Genomic DNA, 14274 nt, shown 5'->3' with positions numbered 1-14274 from the left:
TCCATTGCTCTTGCCAGACCAATCTTAATGGCGCCATGGGCTGCAGCGCAGGATGATCAGCAGCAGTAAGTCGGCCGACTGGAAACCTGAAGTCAGCCCAGTCGGACTCGAGTCACCATGTTCACTGCAGGCTGCCTCGAGGAGGTTGCCTTTCCGCCGCTCGCTGAGCCCCTTGGCATCATCGCGATGAATAATATTCTGGTGCAAAGTGGAGTGATCGACACGCTCCGTGTCCCCCGTAACGTCCCACTGTTGAGCGACTCGACTTCTGCAGCAATGCGTCAAGATCTTCTCGGCTCAAGGGAGGGGGGTAGTCTTCTTTGCAGAGGTGTTAACTCAGCCGGGACAATTACATGCACAGCCATGCACGAATTCCCATCCCAGGCCACTAAATGAGCGGCTGTACAAGCTGCTACGCACGCCATAGAGCATTTAATAGTGTAGAGGGAGATTGTCCCGAGCCCGCTCTGCCAGAGACAACACTTTTCCCCGGCACACCACAGCAAGCGAGCAGAAAGTTCCACGAACGAATCTGATTTCAGCAAAGGTTTTATTGCTTTGAAGGAGTTTAAGTTGCCCCGCGTCCCCAAATCTGGTTTCGCACGCAGATGGACATTATTTCATGTCTGATGTCATCCAGATTAACTGATGCTGGCATGGGATTTTTTTTTCCTTATCTTTGTGCAAGCACAGCAAAGATATTTTTTATGCCAATAAGAGGGGGGTGAAAGCGAATGGAACGGCTTCTCCCGAGGTGATGTCATTTACAGAACATATTTTTAATTATTATTATTATATCGCGTAAATATAAATGTCATTAAACGGGCCACCACTCGAAACAGCCAATTAGTAATGTTTATTACGTAAAGAAAACATGACAATTAGTTACTACTTCAGCACACCGGTGTGTTGGAAAGTAAACCCACATTTTAAATTTGATTACAATGTTTCGCCGGTTATTACAACCAGCCTCATCAGGAGACAGCCAGAATTATGGATAATCCTTCCACCATCTAAAATTACTGGGGTACCTAGAGATGGAGGGAAGGATGGGCCAGGGAGAAGAGGTGGCGTCCCGAGTGAGGAGCAGAAACGAGAGAGGGAGGTGCTGCTCGCTGAATGTGGAGGGGAAATTTGTTCCATTGCAAGGGGGTGATTTGCCCGTGGAATTTTAAATATGTAAATTATGAAATCGGACGTTGTAAAAACTCTTGTTTAAAGGCATAAACACACTTTTTTGACGTAGCGAATCAACATAGTAGTCTCGTCTAGTGTTAGAACAGACTGACACTAATCATGTCATTGAAAACCCTTAATTTAGCTCCGTTAACGGCGAGTTTTAAGTTGAAATATATACGGACATTTTCAAGATGGCGGCTCCGATTTGATGGCGCAGAATCCATATTTTGGGTGCAGATCGATGTTGTGGATTGCACTTAGCGATCCAAACCATCTTAGACACGCTCCCTTTGACGTCCTAGTCCCATATGTGGACAAAGGCACGTCCACTTCGAAGTGTCCACTTTTATGTCTTGTCCGCTTTTATCGTTTGACAGCGCGTTGACAATGGGAGGGCAGGAGGGGGAGGGAAACTCCTTTGACTCTTGACTCGCTCGACTACTGTTTTGCTTGAATTACTGTTCATTGTCTGGAGGTAATTATCGACCTTTAGTGATTCAACTCAGAGGCTTGTGTCGAGTCCTCCCGGTCCAGGCATTCCTCGTTAAACGTTTCTAGTTTATTGACCGTGACCTTCTCAACCCCACTCAGGCATCTAATTTAAGGCGAGTGATGTAGGAACTTATCCTGGGCTCCCCTCCGCGTGGACCAGCTCATTGCAGCCCAGTGATGATCAACAAACACAACGCTTGAAGGCCTTCATCCAGCAGTGGATTGACAAGGGGCTGAACACTATTTTATCGATTTATTTACTTCATCTCGCTCAACCAACTAGTATGGCATCCTGTGATTGCCGGACGCAAGGCACACGTCTGTATTTCAATGAAAGAAAAATTGAGGGTCGGAGGAGATTGCAGAGACGGAGCCAACAGCGGCACTTGAGTGCTGGAATTGAAATTGTCACGATGGCGGCTGTGGCAATGTTTTTGTGGCGGCACGTCCCATGACTGTATGTAGCCCACCACGCTAATCAGTGCCGGATGAAGCTAGTGCGGGGCCTGTAGCATATGTTATGAAGGGGCCCTACATAAAAAAAACTCACGTAAATATTTAAACACACAATTTTTTTACTTGCATAGTAAAGTAATTGTATTTTTCATTTTGCTCTACAGCTAGATAATACGACAAACATTAAACACCCAGTCGTTCATAAAAGTTGAAGGCAGTATACAGTAATAGAGCAAGTGCAGAATCACTGAACCGGAATTGATAGCTTTAAAGCATTTAGCTCTGGGCTCTTGAAAGTGCGGGGCCCGTAGCATAAGCTACTTTTGCTACTGGGATAATCCGGCACTGGCGCTAATCGGAGGTGCGGGGGAAGGACAACAAACCAAACAGAGAAAGCAGTTCTATAGAAATGAGTTGTCAATCTAGATTTTAAAGTGCATTGCTCCAGTGGCTTCCTAATATTGGAAAAAAGAGCATTCCAGACGGCCGCAGAGGCTCATCTCAAAGTGCTGCGCGATGCAGTGACCATCTTTGTTCGACGGCCAGCCAATAGCCGCTGCGAGTTCGCGTTATGGTTTGTTATCCTTGACGAAATCAGCAAAATATTGTGGTTCATTTGCGGCAAGCATGTTGCGTGTAATGCGCGCGACCTTTTGTCGTATTCGTTGTGCATGTACATGGACCACGTGCGCGTGTCCGTGATGGGCTGCCCGCGTGCAGGCGGCGAGGCGAAGGCGGGTGGGGGCATCACGAGTGGCGCCAGCGGATTCCTAAGCTCCCTGTCCAACGCCGTGCGGCAGACGACGGCGGCAGCGGCGGGGCTGGTGGAGCAGACGGCCGGCAGCGTCTCCGGCAGTGCGGGGCGCAAGTCCAAGGTGCTGCTCGTGATCGACGATCAGCAGACCGACTGGTGAGTCCCTCCCTGCTCTCCCTCGCTCTCGCTCGCTCTCTCGCTTCTCTTCCTCGTGGTCCACCCTTTTTCTTCTTCTGTCATATGGCTGATGTTGATGCAGAGCAATAATCTTACAATTTCACATTCGGGTGGTCAAGCCAGATAACCACGTCAGGAGCAGCGGAGCGTGTCGCCGTGACGCGTGATTCGTATTTGTGGATCGAGCGTTGCGTCGATACACGTCGTATAGTACGTCTTGGATGACGACAGTGACACACTGGAGTGTTTTTAATATTCCATTTGTGCATCGGGTATCCGCATCTGCCATGGTTTGTGCGGATGCGGTTTAGGGTGAACCATGAACTTCGTTGAAGATCAAACCCAGAGATCTCCTGTCTTTCACAAGGATCCTCCAACTGAATATCCAAACATCCCGAATAAGCACCTTATTGAGGATCCAAATACTACCACCACCGCTACCACCCAGATCCTAGGAAGTTCACTGCCCCCCACCTCTACCCCACACAAGCAGTGGGCTGCATCAGATCGTATCCAAGTCATTAGAGATGGTGCCCGTGAGCTGCACATGGAGGTCCGAGTGTTTTTTGGGCCAATTTGGGCCATCCTGGACCGAGTACTGAGACATCATTGCCAAGTCGGCCGAGTGAGTGAGAGAAGGCTTAGGCTGAGAAGTGTTTCAATCCCTTGGGCTTAGCAAGGTAAGTCAAGCTCTCACTCGCGGCACTGCACTGTGGCACAGGGACAATGGTATGTACCGATTAATAGGTTGTATGGTGGACGCCCAGCCAAGCACTCACTGTTCAGGCTCAATCCTCTTTGGTTTGTCGAGATCTGATATAGATAAGGCGAATTCCAGGTGGCGCATTTACAAAGGCAATACATTTCATGCATTAGCAATTGGTTGCTTGTGAATCGTGTTAAATTTAGGCAAATTGTCGGACCGAGTGAGCAAGACAAAACAGGAAAGACCGAGAGAGATGGTAGAGACGGGGCAGATGAGATGGACAGGACAAACGAGACGTACGGTGCGGTTCTTGGGCATGTGCTCAATGGATTCTTTCATCGCAGGATCGCGAAAGATGGAAACGACTTGCAAAGGAGGCCTTCCATCCAGCAGTGGATTTGACCGTGGCTGCTGATGATGATGATGACCGTGGTGGTGATGATGGCCCCTTATCGCGCGTGTATACAATGACAACGGTGACGAGGTGTGCGCTTGTATGCATGTACGTTGAACTTCTTTCGCACCGTGTGCAGCCAACCGTGATAATCAGAGGTGCGGTGGAAGGACAGCAAAAAACTAAACACAAAAATCCGTCTTTTCTTTGTTTCAATACTCCTCGTGGCAAAACGCAGCAGCGGCAGCTCTCCCCTTGTTGTTGTTCGATCCGCTGGCCGCTGCAACCACATGCGGTGACCACGTCACCAACGGGACGATCGATGCTGTTGTAATTCACTGTTTCCAAAGTCGCGGTGGGAGGTGGGGCGGGGGAGAATTGAGCTCGACCACGTGCAGGGGGGGGTGGCTGTGATCCCAGACCGAGGATATTACTCGACCTGAACAGGTACCCGGCACGTCCTCAGTCATCCCGCGGACTTGACCTTTCCGGCCTCGCGACCCGTGAAGTGGATTTTGTTCTCTCCCGAATTTCTTACCCCCCCCCCATCCCCCGGCAGTGCACGCGCACGCGCACATGCGCATGCACTTCATCAGTGTCATTCACCGATACAAATGTGCTCTGTGGAAAGATAGGATAGGGCGTGAGGCACGCGTAGACCTTAAACCACGCACTCGTGCGCGCGCATGAGGTCGACGTGGTCGAAAGCTATGTTACGGTGCGTAATTACAGCAGGGATTTTGCCCAAAAATGTCGCCTATTCTGTATTCTGTTACATTTATGGGCGGAATGTTACGGACGAATGTATTGCGTTTGTTTTTGTTGTTCGAATGATCCGTCTCAGTTTATTGTACCTCGGAGGCGACAGGCCTACAGGTTGACCACGTAGGTTGTTTGGCTATGCTTCACCACGCTGGTCACGTGCGGCTTGGTGAAGGTGGCGTAGGAGTCGATATCAATCGCCACTGACGGTCGTTGTCCGTGGCCGGGCTCACAGCGCAGCGCTTTAACCGCTGCGCCACCGCTCCACCCCGCACCCGCTGAGTGTGTAATCGCGACCTGGCCACACTTGGTGGATCGACAAAGTGGTTTATCATCATCACGTGGACATTGATAGCAGCCAAATTACTCCGAAAGTACGTTGATTCTAAATGTGGAGGGGAAAACCGGTGGACCCGGAGTAAAATCCACACAGCTACGGGGAGAGAGACACGCAGACTCCAATTATACAGCAGGCGTCAGGGTCGGGATCGAACCCACGACCTCCTGTATACCAGGCGAAGAAGTTAACATCTCGCCACCGCGGCGCCCAATAATCATATCTTTTGGTTTATGGGGGTTGTGGTTTCCTATTTCAACTGCACTGTCGGAGGGATGTCACGAAATGAGGCAATTCCTATTCGGACCTCTCAAAGATGGTTTCATGTTTACTGTTTTTAATATTGACTTAATGTTCTTCATATAAAACCGTCGAGATAACCATAAACCTCTGCCTTACTCGGGAGCCCTGTGGGATATGGATGCAAGGGTGCAAGAAGCAGACGAAATTCATCCAAACAGCTTCATATGGTATCACTGTGAAAGTTAAAATAACACACTCTTACACATTTCTTGACATTAAAACTTCAGTTTAAAAAATCCAGCTCTCAGGATTAAACCAAAACTATTTTCATGTATTTGCCTGTCATGAATCGAACGTTTGTCTCGCAGCAGAGTTGGTGGAAAAGTGGAGTCTCAATTTTCTTTTTAAAAGGTCACTTACGCGGTTGTCAGAAGGAGTCACGGGATATTTCCCTCCATAAGCCATTCTCTGCCATGAGGCCATACACCTGAATGAACATTTTAAATAGGCAATAAAACACCGGGTGGTAAAACCTATTATTAGTTTTATTTCGATTTAAAGCTTTCGTGACTGCAGGGATTCATCTTCTTGGTTCTTTCGCTAAAGTCACGTAGAAGGGAAGTAATAAAATAATAAAAATAAAACATAATAAAACAATTCTCACGACGTTTCGGCCACAACGCAAGCAGCCGTCCTCAGGCTGCTTGCGTTGTGGCCGAAACGTCGTGAGAATTGTTTTATTATGTTTTATTTTTATTATTTCATTACTTCCCTTCTACGTGACTTTACCGAAAGAACCAAGAAGAACTATTATTAGTTTTCATACTCTGATACTGCCAAAAAAAAGGCCCCAGGATGTAGCTGCTCACTCCGAGCTATAAATGATCTGATACGTCAATTGTCTTCGTGCTGTTCGCCTTTTGGCGTTCTGTGGCCTGACACCGGTGAGACTAAGCCATAAAGAAGGCTGTCTCTGGTGTAGGCCGATCCGTTTCAAAGGCAATGACATATATTACCAGAGCATGTTTTGTTTGCATGTTCACCACAAGTAGGTGTGGTTTATGCAGACTTAATTCCTTGCAGAATATATCTCTATGGTGTTTGAACATCTTAACACCTGTTTTTTTTTCCAGAAAGGGTAAAACCTATTCTCATTTTTCATACTTTGAGAGTGGCAAAAAAGGCCCCATGATAGGTAATGCACCGCTCTGCACGAGCTCTGGAGAGATGAGATCTCTCACGACATGACGTCAAAAACAAATTAGAACAGAATTGGGTAACAGGCGACAATAAATACAATGATTAAACAATTCACGGGGCTGTAGAGTAGATGACTTTGTATTTCGCAAAGGATGACTATGCACTTAAATTCTAACTCAATTAATTAGCAAACGATCTGCACCCCACGGGAAGGAAATCTGTTTAGTCTGCGTCTGCTGTTTGTAACTTTTTTTTACGAATCATATTTAATATATATTAATAGTATTAATGCCGCGGGCTGATGTGGAGATTGCGCACATTAGCGAGTGTGAGTCATGTGTTGTGGCTGCGCGCTTTCCCCGACAGATCTAATCACTGTTTGCCCTTCATAAACAAACAGGCAAACGGGGCATGTTCACATCCTACGATGATCACAGTATCGGCGCACCCTTCGAAAGGATACTCTTTTTTGTGTTTCGTTGGACCCCCCTCATTGTGGCGTTTAGACCCCCTCATTGTGGCGTTGGACCCTCATTATCTCGATGGACCCTGGCTTGGCTATGCAGCTGGGACGATCATTACATTAAGTTTGAGTGATGGACTAAAAAAGAATAACTTGTGTGTGTGTCTGTGTGTCCTCGGGGAGTTTGCTCTGTATCCCACTACGCATCACCACACAGCACCTGACAATTGTAGTCCATACACATTTTGGCGATGATCGCTTTGTTTACCACCCGAAAAAGGCCTTTCGACATTTGCAGAGGTTTGCTGCTGTCAATGCCGGTGGGGGGGGGGGCTAATGAGGGCCCCCTTGCGAGAGTGACACTGAAGGCCACCGAATTGATCTGCACGCCCGAGCCACGTTGTGTGGTGGGCAATGTTCAGCGTGGGATCGCGGATTCAAAGAGTCTGACAGGGGGCCCGTGACGTGAACGCCCCTAGCTTTGACGCCCCCCACCCCCCTAGAAAAAAACACCCTCGTGACCTTAATGAGTGACACAACCTTCACGTAGAAGCGTATGGAAACACACCTATTGCGCAAACATTGCTCTTAGAAACGTGGGAGAATAAACCGCACGCGTTTACGATGAATAGATCACCTTGGATTCACCAGCATATGCGCAATGCAGCCCGATGAATGTGCCAATTTCGTTTGACAAGAATAACGCCCCGGTGGTGAATTCCCACCGACCGATGTGTTAACCGTGCGTGGAGAATGCTCGCTATTGCCACGTGCTCGTGGGAATTGGAGTGCAGGGCTGTGACAAAATCACCTTGAGTCTCGCCTGCAGCGTGCGTGGATCTCGGGAGCTTGGACGGATGAGCGTCCCGCATGCTGAGTCCAGGATCTGCGCGACGTGCTAGTCAGTGCACATGCATTCCTTTGGGCTGGACTTGTACGGTTCTGCTTTGGGATTGGGGGGTGACCATTGGTGCATCCCAGGTGTTGTAGGTGGGGGAGGGGATGTAAACCGTGAGACGGCCAGGAGATGGCAGTACAGTAATGGGCTCATTCCACCAGCATATTGACCCTCCAACACACCACCAACACGCCATTGTGCTGTACGGGGAACGAATTGGCATGTTCTGTTTACGTGACAAACCGTACTAATTGGCTGTGTCGGGTGGTGGCGGGTTTAACGACACATTCATATTTACGCGATCTAACCCCAACAAAACCCTCTATTATGGACTTCATTGGGTATGCCTTGTGGGCCGAATCTATGCGTCTGGAGCTTTTGGGTGTTACGTCCACGTGCAAGTGAGTTGTATATGTGTACTCTGCCTTCATTGCAGAGGCTTAACGTCAATAGAATTAATAATTGGTTCTTTACCCTTCTATCTGGCAACAAAACTGACACCTTTTTACAAGGAGTCATGTTTGCATAGACCACAATACCTGCAGTCATAATACAAACAAAAGAACATAACTCTGATAATGTGCACTGTCCTTAAAGTTGATTGATCCACACCCGAGACAGCTTTCCTTAGAGCCTAGTCTCATATGGGTTGGACCAGATGACGCCAAAAGGCGCACAACTCAGTTTTGTTGCCAGATAGAAGGGTAAAGAACCAATTATTATATTTTTACTGGCAAATGAGGTTCCCATAGTGTAGATGCTTGCCCCGAGCTCTCATACTCTGATGGTGCATTGTCTTTGAGTTGTGCGCCTTTTGGCGTCATCTGGTCCAACCCATATGAGACTAGGCTCTAAGGAAAGCTGTCTCGGGTGTGGATCAATCAACTTTAAGGACAGTGCACATTATCAGAGTTATGTTCTTTTGTTTGTATTATGACTGCAGGTATTGTGGTCTATGCAAACATGACTCCTTGTAAAAAGGTGTCAGTTTTGTTGCCAGATAGAAGGGTAAAGAACCAATTATTATATTTTTACTGGCAAATGAGGTTCCCATAGTGTCAATAGAATTGGTAAACGAACAAAAAAACATCATCATGCAGGACCCTCCTTGTAAACGTTTCCCGCTTCTCGAGACATATTCCCCTCCTCTGAGGGATGGCGGCGTCTTGGGGAGGCCTTCATCCAGCTGTGGATGGATCAAGGCTGACACTGATGATGATGATACACTTTACGGGTGAAACTAAACCTACCCTATGAATGCACGTTGGTTATCCTCCAGGAACATTAATCAACCTCGCGATTTGATGAATCGTCACGGGAGGAGGCCCTCATCCAGCGGTGGATTGACCGACGGGCTGGGCACACACGTCAACGTACCGATGTGGACCTAAGAGTTGTGTGGGTGCACTCGCAGGCCGTGGGACCACTGTGTGCATGAGAAACGATCGGGAGCAGGGTCCAGCTCCCCTCGATTGAAGGGGAAGGCAGGAGAGGCGTTGTGGGTGGGGTCGGGGGGACCTCTATCACAGCGATTCACCGCCAAGGAGGGCCGGAGAGAAGTTTCAGAATCGGAATCTTGATTTAGACTGCAGGTGGAGGAATCTAATGAGCGGTGAAGCCCTTTTTCACAGACGTCCAGGATGGGCGGGTCAGCAAGTTACAACGGCAAGCAATACAAGAAATGACGGAGGAGTGCAAAATAGAGGCAGTGGCAACGAGTCACTAAATATGAATAATAAATAAATGATCTATTCTAGAAGTCAGATTTATCAAGATTGGGCAAGGCAGCAAAAACAACAAGACGGCCCAAGGCCACGCCAAGATAACACAGAATGGCACATGAAACTATCGATACACGCAGGTAATTGTCACATTTGTCTGCATCCAGCACTAATCATCTGCTTCAGGTTCTTTTTTTTAAGGAAGATTTCTACGATGATGGTGCCGGGGCCCACCCTCCGAATCCCTCGAGCGCCAATCCGTGATCGGGAGGCCTGTCCACGTGGCAGCATCACACGCTACTCTTCCGCTGAAAAATGCGAGGGGTGCCGTATCGCAGCGTTAGCTTAATTACCACAGACCCCGCTGCGCTTATCACGGATTAATGCGGGCGCGGGCGATTGCCGTGTCGTTGTCGCTGACGCACGTGAGCGGCCTGGTGATCTGAACGCAGGGGAGCGTGGCTTAAGAGGCCCGGATGAAGGGTGGGTGGGTGGGTGGTGGAGGAAGGGCGGAGGAGCTGAGAGGTTTGGAGAAAAGAAGAAGAAAAAACTATAAGAAAAAATGTCCCAGAAATTTCTGAAACGCTCCATAATCAATGGCTGCACATGTACGCCCTGCGGCAGAGATGCGGAACGTTCCATTTATTTATTGTAGGGGTGCATTGTTTTGTTTGTTGCAGTTGTATTTTAATTTGGCAATTGCCGTACTACACCTCTGGCAGAGTCGGATTTTCGTATCACCGCCCCCCGGGACACCAGGACATAACAGACACCCCCTCCCTCGCTCCAACTCGGCAAGGTTAATGTTTGTCATTTGGAGAACGTTGTTGTTGGGTGACATGAAAACAGCCTAATAAAACATAAATTAACGAAGGTAGTATTAATTACATTGCTCACATTAAAATTAATTTTTAAAAATATATATATATTTTTTTCCATCGGCCCCTCTGGAGTTTTAGGCCCTGGAAAAATATCCCGATGATTACCATTCTACCGCGTAAAGTCCGGCGATAACCGCGGGGTACGCTGCTCATTATGACCCTGATCAAGGACGTCTAGTGAGGGGTGGAGTGGCTCACCCTGGCCATGCTAAAGCAGCGCAGCTTTTAGCTTCGGGCCTGTCTGTCTGTGTATGTAAGATGACAGCTCCCCGCTCATTGCCGGAGCGATGCACGCCTGTCACCAATGACCCGCCATGACCACACTCGGGTGATGTTGCTTGGGGTGGTGGCGAGAGGTCGTGGGTTCGATCCAGACCCTGACGCCTGTGTCATTTGGAGTTTGCGTGTGCTCCTCGTGGTCACGTGGATTTTTCTCTGGCTCCTCCGGTGTTTCCCTTCACATTTAGAATCCACGTGCGTTTAGAGTATTCGGCTGCTATAAATGTCCACGTGGTAAGCCAACTTTGTTGAGCTATCGTTTGTGGCCGGGTCGCTTCTGAAAAAGAGCTACAGAGCTCAGTGGGACTTACCTGGTAAAAAAATTAAGTTGGGTTTATCTTAATCTTGCCGTTTAACGAGCTCGGGCTGAGATTTTCAGATCGCGGGCCCAGTCACGTGGGTCAACGCGATGTCGAAACCAACTCGAGGACAAACAACCACCTTGAATTCAACGACTTCAAACCAGACCGATAAATGCATTTAATGTCCACGGCACGATGAGACGGCACTGCGCATTTAGAGATGTTTTAGCGCAGATATTTCGTTTCGTAAATGGAAATGTACATTACATTACAAGCGTGCCTCTCTTCTGATGCACAGTGCATGTTTCAAATTACCACACTGAGGTTGAGCAACAGCAGGGGCTGTCTATCGTTAGCGGTGGCTTTAATTGCGTGTATTTCATCAGCACAGATATATATAACAAAGCAACATCATGCAGTGGTGACTCAAAAAACTGCCGTACCCTATTTTCACATCTCTTTCATGATGCAAACGGTGCAGCGCAAATTGACCACCGCCTAAAATGAACCTTATGGCGGTACCCCGGGGTACCATAGTACCCCGGCTCTCGCATCATGTCCGTGATGCAGTCATTTTTGTCTGTTAATGGTCGGCGATGCAGCAATCGACTCATTTCGACGAGATGTACACGATGCACCGCTACGGTGCGTACGAGCCTTCAGGGTTTCAGCGCAATCGTCCTCGCTGTGTTTCGACATCGCGGAGTAGCACTGATGTCGGATTGATTGGTACCCCAGTCGCGGAGTGAAGTACACCCCTGGAAAAAAAAAGTGTCCCAGAAATAAAGTATTTAATTGCCTTGGCCATTTTGTATCATTTGGTACCCCGGGGTACCGCCAGGATCATTTAACGGGCAAGCTGGTCGAAAACCTTGAAACTAAACTAAAACGAAACAAATGTTTTCGTATTTTTCTAGGAAAGGCCCATTGAGCTATATAGATATATTTTTAGAAGCGATCTGGCCACAAATGACAGCTCAACGAAGTGGCTTATCACGTGGAAATGTTTAGCGGCAAAATGATCTCAATGCATTTTCTAAACGTGGAGGGAGACACCGGAGGACTCGGAGAAGAATCCATGCGAGCACGGGGAGAACAAGCAGTCTGAAAATATTGAGGCGTCAGGGTCGGAATCGAACCCACGGCTTCCATGTATACCTGGCGAGGTAGTTAACATCTCGTCACCAGGGCGCCGATGACGACGGCGGTTTAAAATTGGCCGAAACGCCGGGGTGGGCCCCGAACAGGCCGGCCGTATGCGAAACCTTCCCCACCCTGTTTACGCATTTGGGTGGACAGATGCCGATGCTTGCGGGCATTTGATTCCTTGCCGCTGCGTTATCAGTCCCTCCGACCTGGGCAGCCCCCCCCCATCTCATGCCACGCGTGCTCCCCCACCCCGAGCGACGATTGGGCAGTCCGGTTCGACAGCAGGACCCTCCCATGTGGCCTGGGGAGGAGGAGGGGGGGGCTCAGATTGTACGCATTGTTTATTTATTTACTTACTTACACGGACCCACCACCGCCGCCGCTGTTGCCCGTGACTCATGCGCGCCTGGCGCCATTTCCGCAGCCTCTGAGGATGCCGAGCGGGTTGCGCAACTCGCTGCTGCGTTACGCGGGTCACGCGTCTCGTGCGCACACGTGGCAGGCGTGCGGCGACGGCACGCCGAGTCGCTTAACGCACGAGCGAGAGAGAGGGGGGGGGTGCAAACAGAAACTGAATTATTAATGGGACTTTTTTTTGCAGTATCCAAAATGATGAAGAAATAAGAATAGGTTTTTTTTTTAATCTTGACTTAAAGCTTTCGTCGCTGCAGGAATTTATATATGTATTGGGTCTTTCGGTGAAGTCACGTAGATAGGTTCAAAGAAATAACAAAAGACTCACATAATATGAATAGGTTTTTACCCTTTATGGCAAATAAAACAAGAGGTGTTGAGATGTTCACACACCAAACGGATACATTTTTGGCAAGGCATCACGTTACGACATTAACCACACACGGTACTTGTGGCAAAACATGCGAACAAACACTCTCCGATAACAATCAATGTCTGCATTATCGTGGAAACACACCAGAGACAACCTTTTTTCATGGCCTAGTCTCACCAGTGTTAGATCAGAGAACGCCTGAAGGCAAGCAGTACAAAGACAACGCAGGTATCAGAGCACTTATAGCTCGGGACGAGCAGTTGTTCAGAAACTCAATCGCCGTCGCTTGATTCACCTTCCGTTTGGCTCCGTCACGGAGATTAAAACGCGCGCTCGGCCTGTCGCGAAACGATGCCGTTCCATCGCTGGCAGGCTCCCACGGGGTCTGGGTGAGCTGGTGTGATGTGCCCTGATACCTGCTTTTATAGAAGGGGCGATATTGGCGCGTCGAATGAAGGTTGATTGATTGATGGGGGAAAACACTGAGGAAGAAAAGTCGTGCGTTTGCTGGAATTTTCTAGCAAACGCTTTGCAACGTGCTTTTGTCCCCGGCAGTATTCAATTAAGTGTATTGTATTCGTCACACGGATGGTTACGATTTGCCAGCTGCCCGGTTGTTGTGCAAGAGAGATGCGTAGTGATGCTACGAGCTACGGCAGCAGCGACAAAACTAAAACGTGAATATTGCAGAGAGCGAGTACTTCGTACTCAATGAATATTGCACAGCTGACACACGATGTATCTAACGGTCGCAAGTAAGCGATATATTTTATTTCGATTTAAAGCTTTCGTGACTGCAGGGATTCATCTTCTTGGTTATTTCGGTAAAGTCACGTAGAATGGAAATAATAAAATAATAAAAATAAAACATAATAAAATAATTCTCACGACGTTTCGGCCACAACGCAAGCAGTCGTCCTCAGGTGGACAGCAGGTATGTCGAGGAGACAGAGTCTAAATGTCTGAACAGAGTCTGAAATTTCAGACTCTGTCTCCTCGACAGACCTGCTCTCCACCTGATGACGGCTGCTTGCGTTGTGGCCGAAACGTCGTGAGAATTATTTTATTATGTTTTATTTTTATTATTTTATTAT

At 48.3% G+C, this 14274-nt stretch overlaps 1 protein-coding gene across 4 annotated transcripts in view; it reads left to right on the top strand.

The window, feature by feature from the left end:
- LOC144934823 (synapsin-2-like) overlaps positions 1-14274 on the top strand; it is a 113669-nt gene that overhangs the window by 49470 nt on the left and 49925 nt on the right. For all 4 annotated transcript variants that reach the window (XM_078861016.1, XM_078861019.1, XM_078861017.1 and 1 more), the window contains exon 3: positions 2848-3037. In XM_078861016.1, coding sequence (XP_078717142.1) covers positions 2848-3037 — 190 coding nt within the window. The remainder of the gene's footprint in view (positions 1-2847; positions 3038-14274) is intronic.

This window comes from Lampetra fluviatilis, chromosome 11 (genome assembly GCF_964198595.1).
Source record: "Lampetra fluviatilis chromosome 11, kcLamFluv1.1, whole genome shotgun sequence".
NCBI classification, from domain to species: Eukaryota; Metazoa; Chordata; class Hyperoartia; order Petromyzontiformes; family Petromyzontidae; genus Lampetra; species Lampetra fluviatilis.
This window is presented reverse-complemented; position numbering and strand designations above follow the sequence as displayed.